The 16,357-nt window shown below is 46.8% G+C and overlaps 1 protein-coding gene across 4 annotated transcripts in view; it reads left to right on the top strand.

Annotated features, from left to right (window-relative positions):
• The window catches only part of LOC144124654 (uncharacterized), a 32,132-nt gene extending 27,447 nt beyond the window's left edge, over positions 1–4,685 (top strand). For all 4 annotated transcript variants that reach the window (XM_077657461.1, XM_077657464.1, XM_077657463.1 and 1 more), the window contains 4 exons: positions 2,907–3,005; positions 3,163–3,240; positions 3,518–3,583; positions 3,752–4,685. In XM_077657461.1, coding sequence (XP_077513587.1) covers positions 2,907–3,005; positions 3,163–3,240; positions 3,518–3,583; positions 3,752–3,802 — 294 coding nt within the window. In that variant the 3' untranslated portion in view covers positions 3,803–4,685. The remainder of the gene's footprint in view (positions 1–2,906; positions 3,006–3,162; positions 3,241–3,517; positions 3,584–3,751) is intronic.
• Positions 4,686–16,357: the final 11,672 nt, after the last annotated feature.

Raw genomic sequence — 16,357 nt, 5'->3', positions numbered from 1 at the left:
CGCCAAGCATAGCATTACGGTACTTGCCCATCCGCCATACTCGCCTGAGCTCTCCCCATGAGATTTTTTTCTGTTTATTCTTGTGAAGATAGCCCTAAAAGTCGCTTGATGGGGAACGTGGAGGTGATTCAAGAGGCTGCGACAACGAAGCGGATGGCCCTGCCAAAACAAAATTTTTCCAGCTGTTTCCAAGACCTCAAGAAGCGTTGCAAGCTGTGTATAGGTTCTTAAGAGAGAGTATTTCGAATGAGTGCTCCACAAATGATGAATGATTTCAATGTTAAACGCATTTCTTTTAATGAACTCAGTCTCGGAACTTTACGGACAAAAGTTGCATATATATATATATATATTATCATCATCATCATCAGCCCTACTACACCCACTGCAGGGCAAAGGCCTCTCCCATGTCTCTCCAATTAACCCTATCCTTTGCCAGCTGCATCCACCCTTTGCCTGCAAACTTCTTAATCTCATCCGCCCATCTAACCTTCTGCCGCCCCCTGCTACGCTTACTTTCTCTTGGAACCCACTCCGTTACACTTAAAGACCAGCGGTTATCTTGCCTTCGCATTACATGCCCTGCCCAAGCCCATTTCTTTCTCTTGATTTCGACTAGGATGTCATTAACCCGTGTTTGTTCCCTCACCCACTCTGCCCGCTTCCGATCTCTTAACGTTACACCTATCATTTTTCTTTCCATGGCTCGCTGCGTTGTCCTTAACTTAAGCTGAACTCTTTTCGTTAGCCTCCACGTTTCTGCCCCGTAGGTGAGTACCGGTAAGATTATGCTGTTGTACACTTTCCTATTGAGGGAAATTGGTAAACTGCCACTCATGATCTGCGAGAACCGTGAACAGATCATCATTGCCACTTTAGATTACGCATTCGACCGTGATGCCGTAGTCAAGCCTACGCCACGCGGGACCTCCCAAGGCATCGCTGTGGCCTCTTGCCTCACATGTTTCGTCGTGGTTTCGTGGTCGTCACGGCGCTGAACACTACCAGCCAGTCCGTGTTAGTACCGAAAGGCGCTACTATTGGTTTCCTGCTTGAGGGTGAACCTCTCCCTATCGACAAAGACGCGATTTCATGTGCTGTGCTACCAGCTGATACTCCCGCTCCGTGTTCCTCCTCTGCGCTCGCGGCCGCTGTCAGCCCTGCCCTTACGTCTGAGCAGTCGGTAGCCTTACTAGAAGCCTTTATGACTCACCAGAACTCATTAGATGTGTGCACATCTGCTTTAGGCCAGACTGCTTTAACATCCAGTCGCATAGATACGGACGGCGTTTCCGCATCTGAGTGCAAGATCATTGAGGACCAGGTGGCAGACATGCTTTCGCGCCACATCTCTCGACCGTCTACAAGCTCCTGGTCAACTCCTGTCGTTCTCGTCCGTAAAAAGGATGGCTCCATTCGTTTCTGCGTGGATTACCGTGCCTTAACAAGATAACTCATAAACATGTCTACCCGCTGCCTCGCATCGACGACGCGTCGGACTGCCTCCAAGGCGCTCAGTACTTTTCAAGCCTCCACCTCAGCTCGGGATTTTGGCAAATCCCCATGCACGAATCAGACAAGGAGAAGACAAGCTTTGTTACCCCTGAAGATCTTTACGAATCCAATGTGATGCCTTTCGGACTGTGCAATGCACCGGCCACATTTGAGCGCATGATTGACACCGTGCTATGGAGAATGAAATGGAAGAGCTGCCTTTGCTATCTGGACGATATTGTCATCTTTACGTCAGACTTATCCCAGCACTTGCACAGTCTCAACAAAGATCTCACGTGCCTTGCGAAAGCCGGTCTTCAAATAAATATCACGAAGTGCCACTTTGATACTAAGACCATTGACGTCCTGTCTGTTCTCCGTCAGGTAATTACACGCAGTGACCGAACGCTTCGCAAGTTCTACCTTGAACGATTAATAGCTGGACACCCCACTCTAGTTGTATCCAACACAGTGCTGTGCGCGTGTGCGATTTAATTCCTCTAAAATCAACTAATCACGCGCACAACCTGGACACATTTCTTATTGTGTAAATATTTTGTACATATTACTTCTCCCCCTATCCTCTCTTCCTGTCCCCTCAACTCTCATTTCATTTCTCCATTCGGCCTGCTATCCTTTATTTCCGCTGCCCCAGCTCAGGTGCTTCAGTATCGATGGCAGATGCCGGGGCTAGCAAAAATATTTTCCTTCCTTTTTACTATTATTTTAATAAACAACCACTACCACCACCAACGCATATACATATATGACGCGCAAACAATACATGCAGGGGCAGTAAGGCTTGCAGATTCCCACGCGTAAGCGCTCTTAAGTGCTTGTGTCAATTCTTTTTCCTCCAGAAGCAAATATCAAATGATTCATTCGGTTAGATGAAAGGAATGCGTAACTTCTCCAGAAGAAATTAAGGTCCTTCATTCCTCACTATCGGCGTGTGGTCGTTCCGTACAACTAAAACAAAACCGGAAAAGGTAGGCGTGATCGAAGGAACTATTTTCTGCAGAGATGAAAATGCAATAATTGTGACATTCACTGCAACATCCTGCACAAGACGAGTACACGTTGATACCCGTCTGACGTGAGCAAAAACTAAATGCAAACGCGCTTTCAAAACACAGAGTCGGTGATGCCATTCCGACACAGTCCGTTGTTTATCGTACGCTGCTTTCACGTCAAAACAATAATGTTGCTCGGTGCTTAAAACTTCCTGTGTAATTTTTGTCTTTCTCTAGTTAACATCCACAAACACTATGCTGGAAAACTTTCGAAAAATTTCTATGTTTATTGCTCTTCGTCCGTTGCGTTATGCGGAATCACAAGCAGTGAGATCGCGGTATCTCAGTCGTGCAACGTGCTCGTGTGATCTGACTCACGCTATTGCGTTTATTTCCCAGCTCAAGCGCACTGACCACGGACTTCAGGAGATCAAAGAGTGCTCGGCTGGCTGCGCCTGGAACGGCTGCACTGAGTCTGGAAGTGTCGAATACATTCTGGTAAAAATTTCGGAAACTTCCATTAAGTCTAATAAACGCCACAAAATAAGCTGCCACTATTGCATTGTTAGCACATTGTTGTTAACATTCAAATATTTTTATTCTGACACTATGAAAACTACACACTGTTCTATTATTTCTTTTTTTTCTTTCGCAGAAACACTGCGAGAACTGCCCGAAGAGGTCCCGCTTGCGAAGAAATTACTCGTGGCAGTCTTTTGAAGGTGAAATGGAGGTGAGAATCGGTGATACGAGCGTTAGCCCTTAATTACCCTGACGACCGATCCTTTTGTTCGCTCACGTTAGCATCTTAGTACGCTTTTACGGCTGCAGGTGATGAGTGTTTCCTTCGAGTGGCAGAGCAATCGTGCACGCCATTCTTTTCCAGTTCAAGCGCTATAGATACTTTATTTTGTTTAACTACTCACTGAACATAACATCTCTAGGTCTGTATGTTCTCTATGTTTTGCTCCGAAAGTAGTTCAGCCACTAACCTTCGTATTCGCACGCAGGACAACCTTCACAGTGGACTGGTGAAGATAATTAAGCCACACTCTCCTCTGTCGCCGAAAAATGGGGTACGTTCACGCATCTAACATTGCTCAAAAGTTTATCGAAAGAACCGTTTAATCCACCTTTTCGTCGAATGTATAAGAAACGGAAACCGTCCCTGTAGGCAAAACTTGCCTGCATTTTTGTGTTTCGCACAAATTTATTTCTAACCATCTCTTTTCTTCATTACGCAGGTGACTCATCCCTTGGAATTCCCTGTGCTTCACGAAACGTCCGGATTATAGTCCTTGAAGTGACCTGCGTTTGACATCTGTCATTCATGAATACAAACTGGAACTTTCTCACGTTTTTGCTGAAAATCGCTAGATGTCAGACTTCGCTTTAACAGCTACTCATACAGCCACCAGTAATTTCTGGCCTGAAATGCGGAAGCCTCACGCTAGACTTCCAGGGTCTTAAAGCATATCGACGCCAATGTTGCAAAGAGCTTTTTGGCAAGTTTTTGAGGATGCGTCACACATTAGTGAGGGTGCCAATTTTCCGTTCACGATTTAACTCCTTTCTCGAATGTTCCCATTTGTGAATTGGTATGACCTGCTGAGATCGCCAATATATTTCCCTTTTATACATGCACCTCATTATGACAAGCACCTGCTGAAGCCTACTACAATACCGTCATAACTGTTTTCCGTTGTCTATTTCTTTTCAGGACCTGTAAAGTCATTGCGCACGCTACCCATGTTGTGATAAATATTCATCGTCTTTCATGCCATTTAGCTTTTATAGAAGCCCTCATTTTGTGCGTGCGCGGGCCCTTATGTGTTCCCCAAGATTTTTTTTTTATTAAATGTGAATTTCACTCCACACAATCACATGTTCACCTTTTGGCGCGTGTGTATTCGTGTGCGTGACTTCTAGTTCCAGCGGGTTATCGTTTTCTGAAACCTCCGCTTTTTTCTGGCTTCATTCCTACCGACTGCAATCTCGTCACAATAAAAGACCACATAAAACTGCAAAACTTCTAGCCGCGTCAAAAAACTGAGCCGTCTCAATGAAAGCACGCTCAGCGATGACATAATTTATTCATCCACTTTTATTGTACCGTGACAAAACCTACTACCACAATTTGATCAAAGCAATGCACTGGTAGGACTGTAAAAAGAAAGAGAAGCAAAAGGATCTGGCCCGTGTTGCGGCGTATAACAGGTTTACATGATGCATAGTACGCATCATGGGCCGGCCTTCTTAGCTCAGTAATTCATCCCTGGCGATACCGCAGAATAGAATAACTAACCCTGGGTTAACTCAATGTAAACGAATTTTCAGCACTAGCATTCAGCATCCGTATTCGTATGTGTGCACATGTTTGTGCGCCGGATATATACGGTTGCTTAAGTTTTCTTTGTTTTCTCTTGTTCCGTGCTTTTTTACTTTCACGGCTGCTAAATGCGCGCGCTGAGGTCTTGTTTTGGATAAAATTGATTATTCTTTTGCTCTGTCTGGCAACGCTTACATATCAAGACGTGTAAGAGGACCTTTTCTGGCAGTAAACGCCACCGTTATCCGGTTTTCTGCCCCGGCCGAGAACTGGCAGAAAGCGTGTGGTAAATGTGTCATTATTGCGAAGGAGGAAGAAAGGTCTTCGATATTTTATTTTCTAATTTAGTTCAAAAGTGTTTTTATATTTACACGCCTATACCCTGTGCTTTCCTTAATAAAAATTTTACAGAAACGTCTGTATAGAGAATTTTTTCCGCTGTAAACGACACCAATAGTCATCGTCACTGGTAAACGCAAACTGTAGCCTTCAATCTGCTGACAGGGAGAGAAACTCTAAAGGAAAGGGCAGAAAGGGACACAACAGGCCACCCGGCTGACCACCTTGCGCAGGGAGACAGCATTTAAAGTGAGAGAAGTAAGGTGCTAATTACGAGCGCGGAGACCTTAGGGAGCAAGGGATAGCACGCTAAGCATGCAGCCTGGCGGTAGAAAAGAGAGGCGCGCCGAAGAGCCCAGCCACAAGGTTTGCCACAGCTACAGCTCAGCAGTCATGATCGAAAGCTGCTCTGACTAAAAATTCAAGTGGTCGCTAGTAGCACAGCCTTTATACATGCAACACTATTGACGAAGAAAAGAATTACATATATATCGAGCATTGGTCATAATACCATCGGAGTACGGGGTCTTGTCAGCAGTCAGCTTTACGGAATTTATCATCTTTTGGCCGGACCACTGAAGAATATATCCGCAGTCTGGCTCTAATAAGGCTAAATTACCTCTTTTGTCAGCTTCTCGCGGCTCTTACCTGTCACCACGTACTATTGACAAATTGTTGGGAAGGTGCAGCTTATGCAGTACGTGGCCAGCCACAAAACCGGCAACGGACAAGCACCCGCCGCGGTGGCTCAGTAGTTATGGCGCTGGGCTGCTGATACGGAGTACCCGGGTTCGAACCCGACCGCGGCGGCCGCGTTTTTATGGAGGCGAAACGCTAAGGCGCCCGTGTGCTGTGCTGTGCGATGTCAGTGCACGTTAAAGATCCCCACATGGTCGAAATTATTCCGGAGCCCTCCACTACGGCACCTCTTTCATCCTTTCTTCTCTTAGTCTCTCCTTCATCCCTTTCCTTACGGCACGGATCAGGTATCCGCCGATATGTGACGCAGATACTGCGCCATTTCCTGTCCCCATGAACAAATTTTCAATTTTCACTTGAAACATGCAAACAAATACCCAACGGCTAAATGCGGGCAATGGCAACAATAAGTGCCATCGCACTAAATACAAAGAGTCGTTTGCCGTTGCAGACCCTTATATTCTCTTTTGATTGATATTTTATACGAAGGGGGATTCAAACCTGTATTTGAATCGCAATAGCCGTTAGAGGACCTATATTTTTCTGCCCGTGTGAATGTCATAGCTGCTAGAAAGGGATGGTTTGATGCAAAACTACAGACTTTGTCATGAAGCGTTTTGTCACGAAAGAAAGTTGTAACTCGGGAGGAATTTTTCATTGGGCTGCCAGCAGACGTACTTCGAAGAGGCGTCAGCGTGGAGGCAGCATTCTGAGCGCCACCGCGGCGGTTGTGTCATCAACGTAAGAGTCTTTTTTTGTCCGCCGGATAAAGGGTTCCCCGAGCAATAGCCTGCGCGATGCTGATGCTGCGTTACTTGACCACTCGGATTTTAGTTGTTGGAGTAGGGAGCCTTCTTTTCTGTGAGGAACGGCGGCGGAGAGAATAGTTTTCCCACTAGTACGCTGGTCGAAACCGACTCTCCCTTTTCCCTGAAGTGACTAATGATGGCAGCAATCCTTCCACTTCCCTGGAGGGGCAAGGGCTCCAATTCGCAGACTTTGCTACACGAGGTACTTTCAGTTAAACCTGAACAACGACCGATGCGACCAGGGCACGCTATTCATGGTACTGCACTTCTCTTTACCACCACCAGTGTTGCTGTGAGGCAGCGACAAAGCGACATTGCTATCGCGAGAGCAGTCCCGCGCCACCGGAAAAGCTGTGAGAGGTCAGCGGTACCTCCTTTTACGATGGTCGGCTCTTCAAGTCATCAAGAGTGACAACCTGATTGGACTCTGGTGAAGTGCAGTTTAACCAGTTAGGGATATGGGAACGATTAACCGTATTTAAGGAGCCGGACAGCATCTGCATCGCAACCTTCCGATACCAGCTTGTATATTACGTACTCCTGTAAATAGGTAAATTAAACTCTTTGTGAGCCGTCGCGGTGGCTCAGTGGTTAGGGAGCTTTTCTGCTGACCCGAAAGGCGTGGGCTCGATCCCGGCCGCGGCTGTAGCATTTCGATGGACGAGAAATACTAGAGGAGCGTGTACTGTGCGATGCCAATCACGTTAAAGAACCCCAGGTGGTTCGTTTTTTCCGGGGTCATTCCGTACGGCGCCCCTCATAGCCACTGTGGCTTTGGGATTTTAAACTCCCATAACCTAAACCAAACCAAACTCCTCGTAAACTCCTCTCCTCGGAGCCGTCCCTCCTTGTGACGTCACAGCAATAGCCTTTTGAGAAGGAACCCCTGGGTTTCGACCTGGCTGAGGTAAACTCCCTTGAACCAAATGCCCACATCCAACAGTCTACAGAAATTGCAGCACCACTGCCAAAAGCGCACTCACTATAGTGGGGAATATTTGAAGAACTAAAGTATTTGAATTTTTCTCAGTAATGCTTAAGTCTTATCAGTATCCCCTCGTACGTACACATTAGTATCATGTACTTCGCAATCGGTGATTGAAACTATATGAGCTCACCTACTTTGCGTAAAAAGTGGAGTGCCTGCTGCAGCATAGAGTGCCCTGGGATCCGGCACTATCGCTGAATGGCCGTCGGCGCGCTTCAGTCACTGTGATTTACAGCCGCACCGAGATGAAAGCCCAGACAAGCGCTGCCGTCCCGCCTTTGTTTCCGCTCAGTCTGGTGCACAATGATTACGTACCAACTCGCCTGAATTTTAGCCTTATCCAGTTAGTGAGCATAGACCGCTGCCCCATTGCAGTGCTTGTCGGCATTCTAATTACACCTGCTGAAGCTGGACTAATCGCGTTGCACCTGCTGTTTGCTTCGCTATCGTACAGACCGCCTGTCCTTGCATCCCAGATACAGCAAAGGGATGAGAAATCTGTACACTGCCATGCCGAATATGACCCAGAAAAAAAGAATAAAGGCCGCATGACAAATTCAAATCCACGTCCGCTCATCTTCGCTCCACGCCCAGAAAGCTGCGTTTACAGAACGTATTTAAATGCCGCTAAATTAAAAATTTCGAATTTTTCTGTTAAATGGTACTCATCGGACTATCCTATCATGTTTATGCGAGGGGAGCACTCTTTGCGGGGACACCTGCGGTTTGAGAGAATGATTCTTGGAAATCTCAGATATCCGAATACGACCCAGAAAGAAAGAATAAAGGCCGCATGGCAAGTTCATATCCACGTCAGATCATCTTCGCTCCATGGCCAGAAATCTGCGTTTACCGAACGTATTTAAATGCCGCTAAATTAAGAATTTCGAATTTTTCTGTTAAATGGTACTCATCGGACTATCCTATCATGTTTTTGCGAGGGGAGCACTCTTTGCGGGGACACCTGCGGTTTGAGAAAATGATTCTTGGAAATCTCAGATATCCGAATATGACCCAGAAAGAAAGAATAAAGGCCGCATGGCAAGTTCATATCCACGTCAGATCATCTTCGCTCCATGGCCAGAAATCTGCGTTTACCGAACGTATTTAAATGCCGCTAAATTAAGAATTTCGAATTTTTCTGTTAACTGGTACTCTTCGGACCATCCTATCATATTTATGCGAAGGGAGCACTCTTTGCGGGGACACCTGCGGTTAGAGAGAATGATTCTTTGAAATCCCATAGAGACGCTATTTCATTAAGCGCATACCAAATTTGAAATTTCTGTACCTAAGCCAACTGGCTAGAAACATGTGCCACAGCTAACCAAACACTGCTGAAGGGCAGCTGGCAAGTAAGGAAACTGCGTCGGTAATACCAGGGAAACTTCGCATGGGGTGGAGGGGAATCCGTACTGGCCACAAAGTTGGCAAAGGGGCTGGCAGCTATCGCTACCTTTGTAGCGAGAGCTACATTACGGTAGGATTTGGAGCCTTCAGCGTGGCGGTGGCACGGGACCGTGGCGGCGCCGCCACGTGGTGTGTGTTGGTCACGTGGTGCGGAGCAGCTGCCGGCGGCTACCGGCGGCGCGGGGGAGAGTGATTCACGTCCAGGGAGGAAGATGAAGGAACTGCACAGCGAAACGGAGCGGCGAAAGACTGACTTAGAGAGACCCGCCTTGCGAATACAAACTCATCACCGCCTCGGCTCCTTCATTTGGACAGTTTTACCCTGCTTTCATCAAGAAAGGAACTTATCCGGCGCCGCACACGTGCTCTCATCCCTCCGTGTGCGGTAACCCTCCCCCGCGGTCTTACCCGTGCAGAGGAGGTTGCGCGTAGGAGGATCCGGGTCGGGGTTGCCCTCACAAGAGCCATCACTCGGAATTGGCCTCAGTACCGAGAATTGTTTCTTCGTCCAGGGTGTCCGATATGTAAGCACGAGGACATTGAGGCCGTCATTCATCACTTACTGTGGGACTGCCCAGCTCTCAAGCTTACAACGATGCGACACCTGATGGTAGCAGGTCTTTCACCAAGCAACCCTGCCTCATACATGGCCTGGACGCAGGGACCGTACCATCGTTCTCTACTGGACTTCATCAAATCAGCTAATATTTTTCCATTCATTTAATCTCTACTACATCATTCATCACACCTTGACCCATCATTGACGCCCTGGGTCAATAATTTCCCTTAAAAAAAAAAAGGCTGACTTAGTAATTCGACTGAGCGAGTTCCACTCAGCAAGCTGTAGCTATTGCGTCACTCCAGGTTAAATCAGAGCTAAACCACCGCCAATTTTTGGCACAGTTTCTCATGTAAAGCCGGGCAGGCGTTTTCACTGCGGTGGCTGCCGGCGACCGGAGTTAACCGCCTTTAGTTTATTTGGGCTCGACTTTCTCAGCACAGCGGCCGTTTTGAAACGGCCATATAAATCACGTTACGGCTGATGTTTGTCTCATTTGTAAGGCTTCCGATCATTTCGCTCGGATTTGAACCCGCCTGCGTTGCGCAGGGTTCGCCAGACTGTTTAGCCCAACGGCGTGCCCGCGTGTATAAATAAGGGAGGGAGGCAGAAATGTGCACGTGAATTCTAGCTTGTTTTTTTTTTGTGTCAGAAGAATTTTCTGTTGGATAGGCAGGTCGACGTTTTGTATATTCTAGTTTCCTTTATGTTATTTTTTTATACAATTATATCTCTGCAAGTTTTGTTCGAGACATGAAGCTCATATTAAAAACTACTTTGTCCTAATATTTGTGCAGTGAATTAAATTTTAAATCACATAATCTAGCAAACTACAGTAATTTTTTCCGCGGTAGGCAAATACCTTTCTCCCGTGGATCCATAAATTAGCAGCAGGGCCAAATATTCGCCAATATATTCCAGTACTTACTCTTTAAAAATACTTAATAAATAATTAACAGCCATTTCCCACTTGGCCCTGCACCATCATAATACTGATACGTGCCACTGTAGAAGTAGTAGAAGCGCATAGGGAGAAGAAGTTTGCCTCTCGCTCGCCCGCTCGGGCCATTTAGGGGCCCCCGCAGTTTTTTCCCTCTGCTCCGGTCGTTCTCCGCGTTGCAAGTTTGGTGGAGGCGCGGGTTACGTTCTTCTACCTGGGCACTTCGTACAGCATCACTACGGACCTCACACCGCTTCACCAGCGACCCAGCCGCCGTATCCGCGGAGAATCGACTGAAATTGAGCCCCTTCCCGCGCCCACAAGAACGACGCAGCCTCAACCGCCTAGTCCAACTGACATGACCACTGGCACCAGGTCACCAGCGCCGATCCAGCCTAGCCCGGTGAGTCCAACTGCCATGGCCACTGACACCCGACCCCAGGCGCCGATCCTTTCCCATCCACCGCGAACATCGCCATCTTTTCACGGCGACAGATTCGAAGACGCCGAGGATCGGCTCTAGACCTTCGTGCGGCTCACCCGCTACAACGGCTGGAGCGACGAGCCCAAACTCCCCAACGTATATTTTGCTCTGGAAGAATCTGCCCGGACGTGGTTTGACAACCACGCGACTACCCTTCCCACCTAGAGACGTTTTGCCGGAATCTCCTGGCCACATGCCCTAACGCCGACCGCCGGGAGAAGGCTGAAGCTGCTCTGCACTCCCGAAATCAGCGCACGAACGAAAGAGTGCGCATGGATATCGAGGGTCACGGCCCGTCTTTTCAAGCGCAACGAAGAAGCTTCTCCATCTCATGCGTTGGCTTAAGCAGGGGTTGTTCGCAGGCCTCGTACGCAGCCCACCTCGCACTGTAGTGGAATTTCTCACCGAGGCCACCACCATGGAGGCGACGCTCCAACAACGGGCCCGCCAATACAATCTAGACATCAACACCATGATGCCGGAAGCCTTTTCGTCGTGCTCCGGCGGCAGTGCAGACACCCTCTGCGAACTGATCCGGTCATTTGTCCGGGAGGAAATCCAACGGATCCGTCTGCCCAGATTGCGTCTTTGCCGCTGGCTGTGCTGACCGAAGTCGTCAGGGACGAAGTGCGGCAGGTTGCGCGGGCACCTCTTGTCGCCTGATCCACCGCCCCGGTTCGATGACGGACCCACGTACGCGCCCGTTGTGCGTCTCACGGCTGGCTATGGTTCCATTACCCTGACGGCTACCCTAAGCAAAATCGGCGCATGTCACACAATAATACCTGGCTACGTACGGTATCACCCGGACGTCTCCCGTCAGTAGCACCGCCCCACTGCACCTGCTACAGCTGTACCACATCCTCGGAAATCGTTTGAGGCGTACACCGAACCGAAGGCCACTCTGCCACCACTGTGGGGAGCCCGGTCATGTCTACCGAGTGTTATGCCCGGGCAACCAGCCCGGATTCTAATTCTGCAGGATGCAAAATTTATCCTGCGAATGCCCCTTTTGACAAGCCCGGTGCTGCGCCAGAAGGCAACAGCGCCCTAACGCTCCCTTGACAAGCCAAGGTGCTGTGCCGCAGGGCAGCTGAGCTCTATAAAGAAGCATCGACGATCGACATGCCCAAACGTTCAGCAAGTTGCTAGACAGCGAGGCGCCGGTTTCCCTTCCTCCCTGGAAGTCACCGCCCGCGGAAAACTCGAAGCGGGTGGCCAGCGCGGTCGCTGGTTGGACCTCTCGGGCAAGGGCTTTATAAGCCCCAGTGCTGCAGCTTGGAGGGAGAGACCGACCCACCATGAGTCGAGTGCCGCTCACGAGTTGAGTGAGATGTGTGACGCGTTGGAGTCTCGCCGGACGTCGCTGTGCGAAGACAGTCGCGTTTGCTGTTAGCTCTCGGCCCCCTTGCCAATCTTGTCCTCTAAATTTCACTTTATTTTATTTTATTTGAAATTCCTTACAGGCCCATTGGGCATTGTGTAAGGGGGGCGAAAAAAAGATATAATACAGTGCATTAATAACCAAAGGAAACAAAAGGAAACGTACGCGACGCAAAATAATTCACTACAATACAGGATAATGTGCTCACCGAACGTGGAAACAAAGCGCGATTAAGGCAAACACGGAAACATGGCAAGCAAACATAAGTAAGAAAACATCCGAATGGCACGAGTGTAGCAGCAAAGCAAAGAACAGTAATAGACTTGAACGTAGGTGTGCTAAATGACGGTTGGTTGGTTTATGGGGTTTAACGTCCCAAAGCGACTCAGGCTATGAGGGACGCCGTAGTGAAGGGCTCCGGAAATTTCGACCACCTGGGGTTCTTTAACGTGCACTGACATCGCACAGCACGCGGGCCACTAGAATTTCGCCTCCATCGAAATTCGACCGCCGCGGCCGGGATCGAACCCGCGTCTTTCGGGCCGGCAGCCGAGCGCCATAACCACTCAGCCACCGCGGCGGCTGCTAAATGACGGTTTCAGTGAAATATGTGATGAGTTTAGAATGGAAAGATTCTAGATTAGACGCGGAAGCGATGTTGTCTGGCAGATCATTCCATAATCTGATGGCTCGTGGTAATGCAGATGAGTTAAAAGCCAATGTGTCACCATATATTCTTGCGAAACTAAACTGATTATGTAATCTTTTCGACGTGCGGGATGAGACATCGAGTTGAAATGAGGTAGTTCTATTGAAGTGCGCATATTTGTGAAATAGTGTGAGGAGAGCGATGTCACGGCGCGTGCTTAATGATTGTAGAGAAAGATCTGTTTTAATCTGAGTGACGCTTGAGCGGCAGTTAAAGTTTCGTGAAATGAATCGTGCTGCCCTGTTTTGGATAGATTCTAACGCGATGATCATGTTCTTATGATAGGGAGACCAAATGGGAGAAGCAAATTCAAGTTGTGGACGAACAAAAGTGAGGTATGCTAGTTTTCGAATATTAGATGGTGAATTTCGGAGATTACGGCGTAGGTATCCTAATGACTTTGAGGCGACGGCACATATGGATGAGATATGGTATGACCATGAAAGATCTGAAGAAAAGTGAACGCCGAGGTATTTGTAATGTGATACATGAGAGAGTAGATCATTTTGAATACGGTATGTATAGCTAGATTTGTTATTTTTACGGGTGAAAGAGATGACTTTGCACTTGGATACATTAAGAGTCATTAACCATGAGTTGCACCAGTCGTTAATAGTAAGGAGGTCTGATTGGAGCGCCAGGGGGTCATTAGTAGATCTATTAGGGTGGTATATAATGCAATCATCCGCGAAAATTCGCATACTAGAAGTTATATTATTAGGTAAATCATTGATATAAATAAGGAATAATAAGGACCAAGCACACTGCCCTGCGGTACACCGGAGTTAACTGGGGAAAGGTTAGAGGACAGATTATGAACAAATACGAACTGTTGGCGATGCGAGAGGAAGTTACGAAGCCATGTTAAAGTTAGCGAGTCTAGACGGAGTGATGATAATTTCGAAATCAAGCGGCAGTGAGCTACGCGGTCGAACGCTTTGGCAAAATCAAGGAATATACAGTCAGTTTGAAGGTTATTGTTCATATTAAAATGCAAATCAGTAGTTAGTTCGAATAACTGTGTTTCGCAGGAGTGACCCTTTCTAAACCCATGTTGATTAGTGTAAAAAAAGTTATTCTGCTCAAGATGACTAAAGACATGCGATGAAATTATATGTTCAAGCACTTTGCAGCAGATGCACGTGAGAGATATAGGACGGTAATTTTCAGCGGAGTTTTTGTTTCCAGATTTAAAAATTGGCACTATTTTAGCTATCTTCCAGTCTGAGGGTAGTATTCCTGTAGTTAATGATTGCTGAAAAATATGAAATAAAATTTTTCTTGCCACTGGAACTGTATTTTTTTAAATTTTTGAATTAATGCCATCAACACCAGCCGAAGTAGATACCTTAAGAGAATTTATGAGACACGTGATGCCTTCTTCAGTTATCTGAATAGGTGTCATGTAGCGGTAATTAAGATCCGGAACTTCCGGAAGGGTGGAATGATCTTCAGAAGAGAACACAGATGAAAAGAAGGTGTTAAATATTGAGGGGCACTCGTTGTCTGAGATGGGGGTGTTGTTACTTTGTAGAGAGATGGAACTATCATAACGCTCAGGGCATACTTGTTTCCAAAACTTTTTGGGGTTAGTTTTCGAAAGGGCTGGAAGATCATGTGAAAAATATTTGTCTTTTGCAGCAGATAAGGCGGAGCAATAGAGTTTTAGTGCATCACTGTACTTGTTCCACGCAGAAATGGTACAGGCACGCTTAGCAGTCCGGTATAGCCGCTTTTTCTTGTTCCTTAGTTGTTTAAGCCTTCTAGTAAACCAGAGATTAGATTTATCTTTAGTTATTTTGATCACAGGGACAAACCGGTTGATCAAAGATTTCATATCCAGTTTTCCTCAACGCATCGGTTGTTAATTGAAGGTAGAAATGTGTGATAAAAGAAGGTTTCTAGTTCTGTGTTGATAGCTGTGAAATTAGCCTTATTATAATCGTGAATCTTTTTTGTTACATAGCCCATAAACTGAACCGGGATGTCAATGCTTAGCTGAAGTAAATGATGATCGCTGAATCCCTTTAAATGAGTTACTGGTCCTATCGTTTTCGGTGCTGTAGTCAGTATCAGATCTAGTATGTTAGTGTCGCGTGTAGGTTGATGTACAACCTGGAATAGGTTGAAATCGAGCGTCAGGTTACAAAATTCTGTGGAAATATGACAAGGTGATGATAGTTGAGCCCAGTTGATTAAAGGAAAATTAAAATCTCCGATGAGATAGATGCTATGAGCAGGACATAACTCTGTTGCTTTAGTAATACTGATACGCAATTCATTAACGAAAGAATGACTAGAATCTGGCGGGCGGTAACAAGCGCCTATCAGAATCCTAGTGCAGGATAGTAGGCAGGCGGCCCAGACAATTTCCAGATTTGAATCGGTGTTAATTACGTATGATGTTATTGTTTTCTTTATGCCTAAAAGGGCGCCACCGCCTCTCTTTCCAATGCGATCATGCCTGTATATGTTGTATGAATGTGCACCGCGAATGATTTCGTTGTTTGTAATGTTAGGATTCAACCAAGTTTCTGTAAGAATGATGATGTGCGATTCACTATCGTCAAGGAACGAAGAAAGCAGATCGCGTTTTGGCACTAGGCTTCGGATGTTGGCATATGACAAAGATAGTGATTGAATGTTACGTGCACTCGACTCATGGGTATCATTCGGGCATTTACTATTGTTTAGCTATCTGTTGGACGGCACAACACTGTCTGTAGTGGTGTTATATATGTACGTCGTGGGTCCCATGTGCAGTTTGTCAAAAGATAGTTTGAAAGGCTTGTTCAACGCCTTGGCAAATTTATAAAGCTTCTTCCTTGCCTGTCTCGTTGTGAGCGAGAAATCTTCGCCGATGGAAAACGAAGTTCCCTTCAGTTTACGTGCACATGAAAGAATGTGCACTTTATCCTTGAAAAACAACATTTTTTCTATAATTGGCCTCCGCTTATCATCGTTATGTTTGCCTAGTCTGTGAACGCGTTCGAACTGTGTACCGCTTGTTTCGATTCCTAGTTTATCTGAACAAAACTGAATTCTTTTTTGTTCAGAAGCAGCCCAATCCTCTTCAGGACAGTCTTCCAATCCAAAGAAAAGGAGGTTGCATCGTCGCAAACGATTTTCTGCATCATCGCACCTAGACGTAATGAGCGACAATTGTTGCGAGACGCAGCTATCCGCCTGTTCAGATGTGC

This window comes from Amblyomma americanum, chromosome 3, assembly GCF_052857255.1.
Source record: "Amblyomma americanum isolate KBUSLIRL-KWMA chromosome 3, ASM5285725v1, whole genome shotgun sequence".
NCBI classification, from domain to species: domain Eukaryota; kingdom Metazoa; phylum Arthropoda; class Arachnida; order Ixodida; family Ixodidae; genus Amblyomma; species Amblyomma americanum.
The sequence above is the reverse complement of the archived record's forward strand: the minus strand, read 5'-3'. Positions and strand labels throughout refer to the sequence as shown.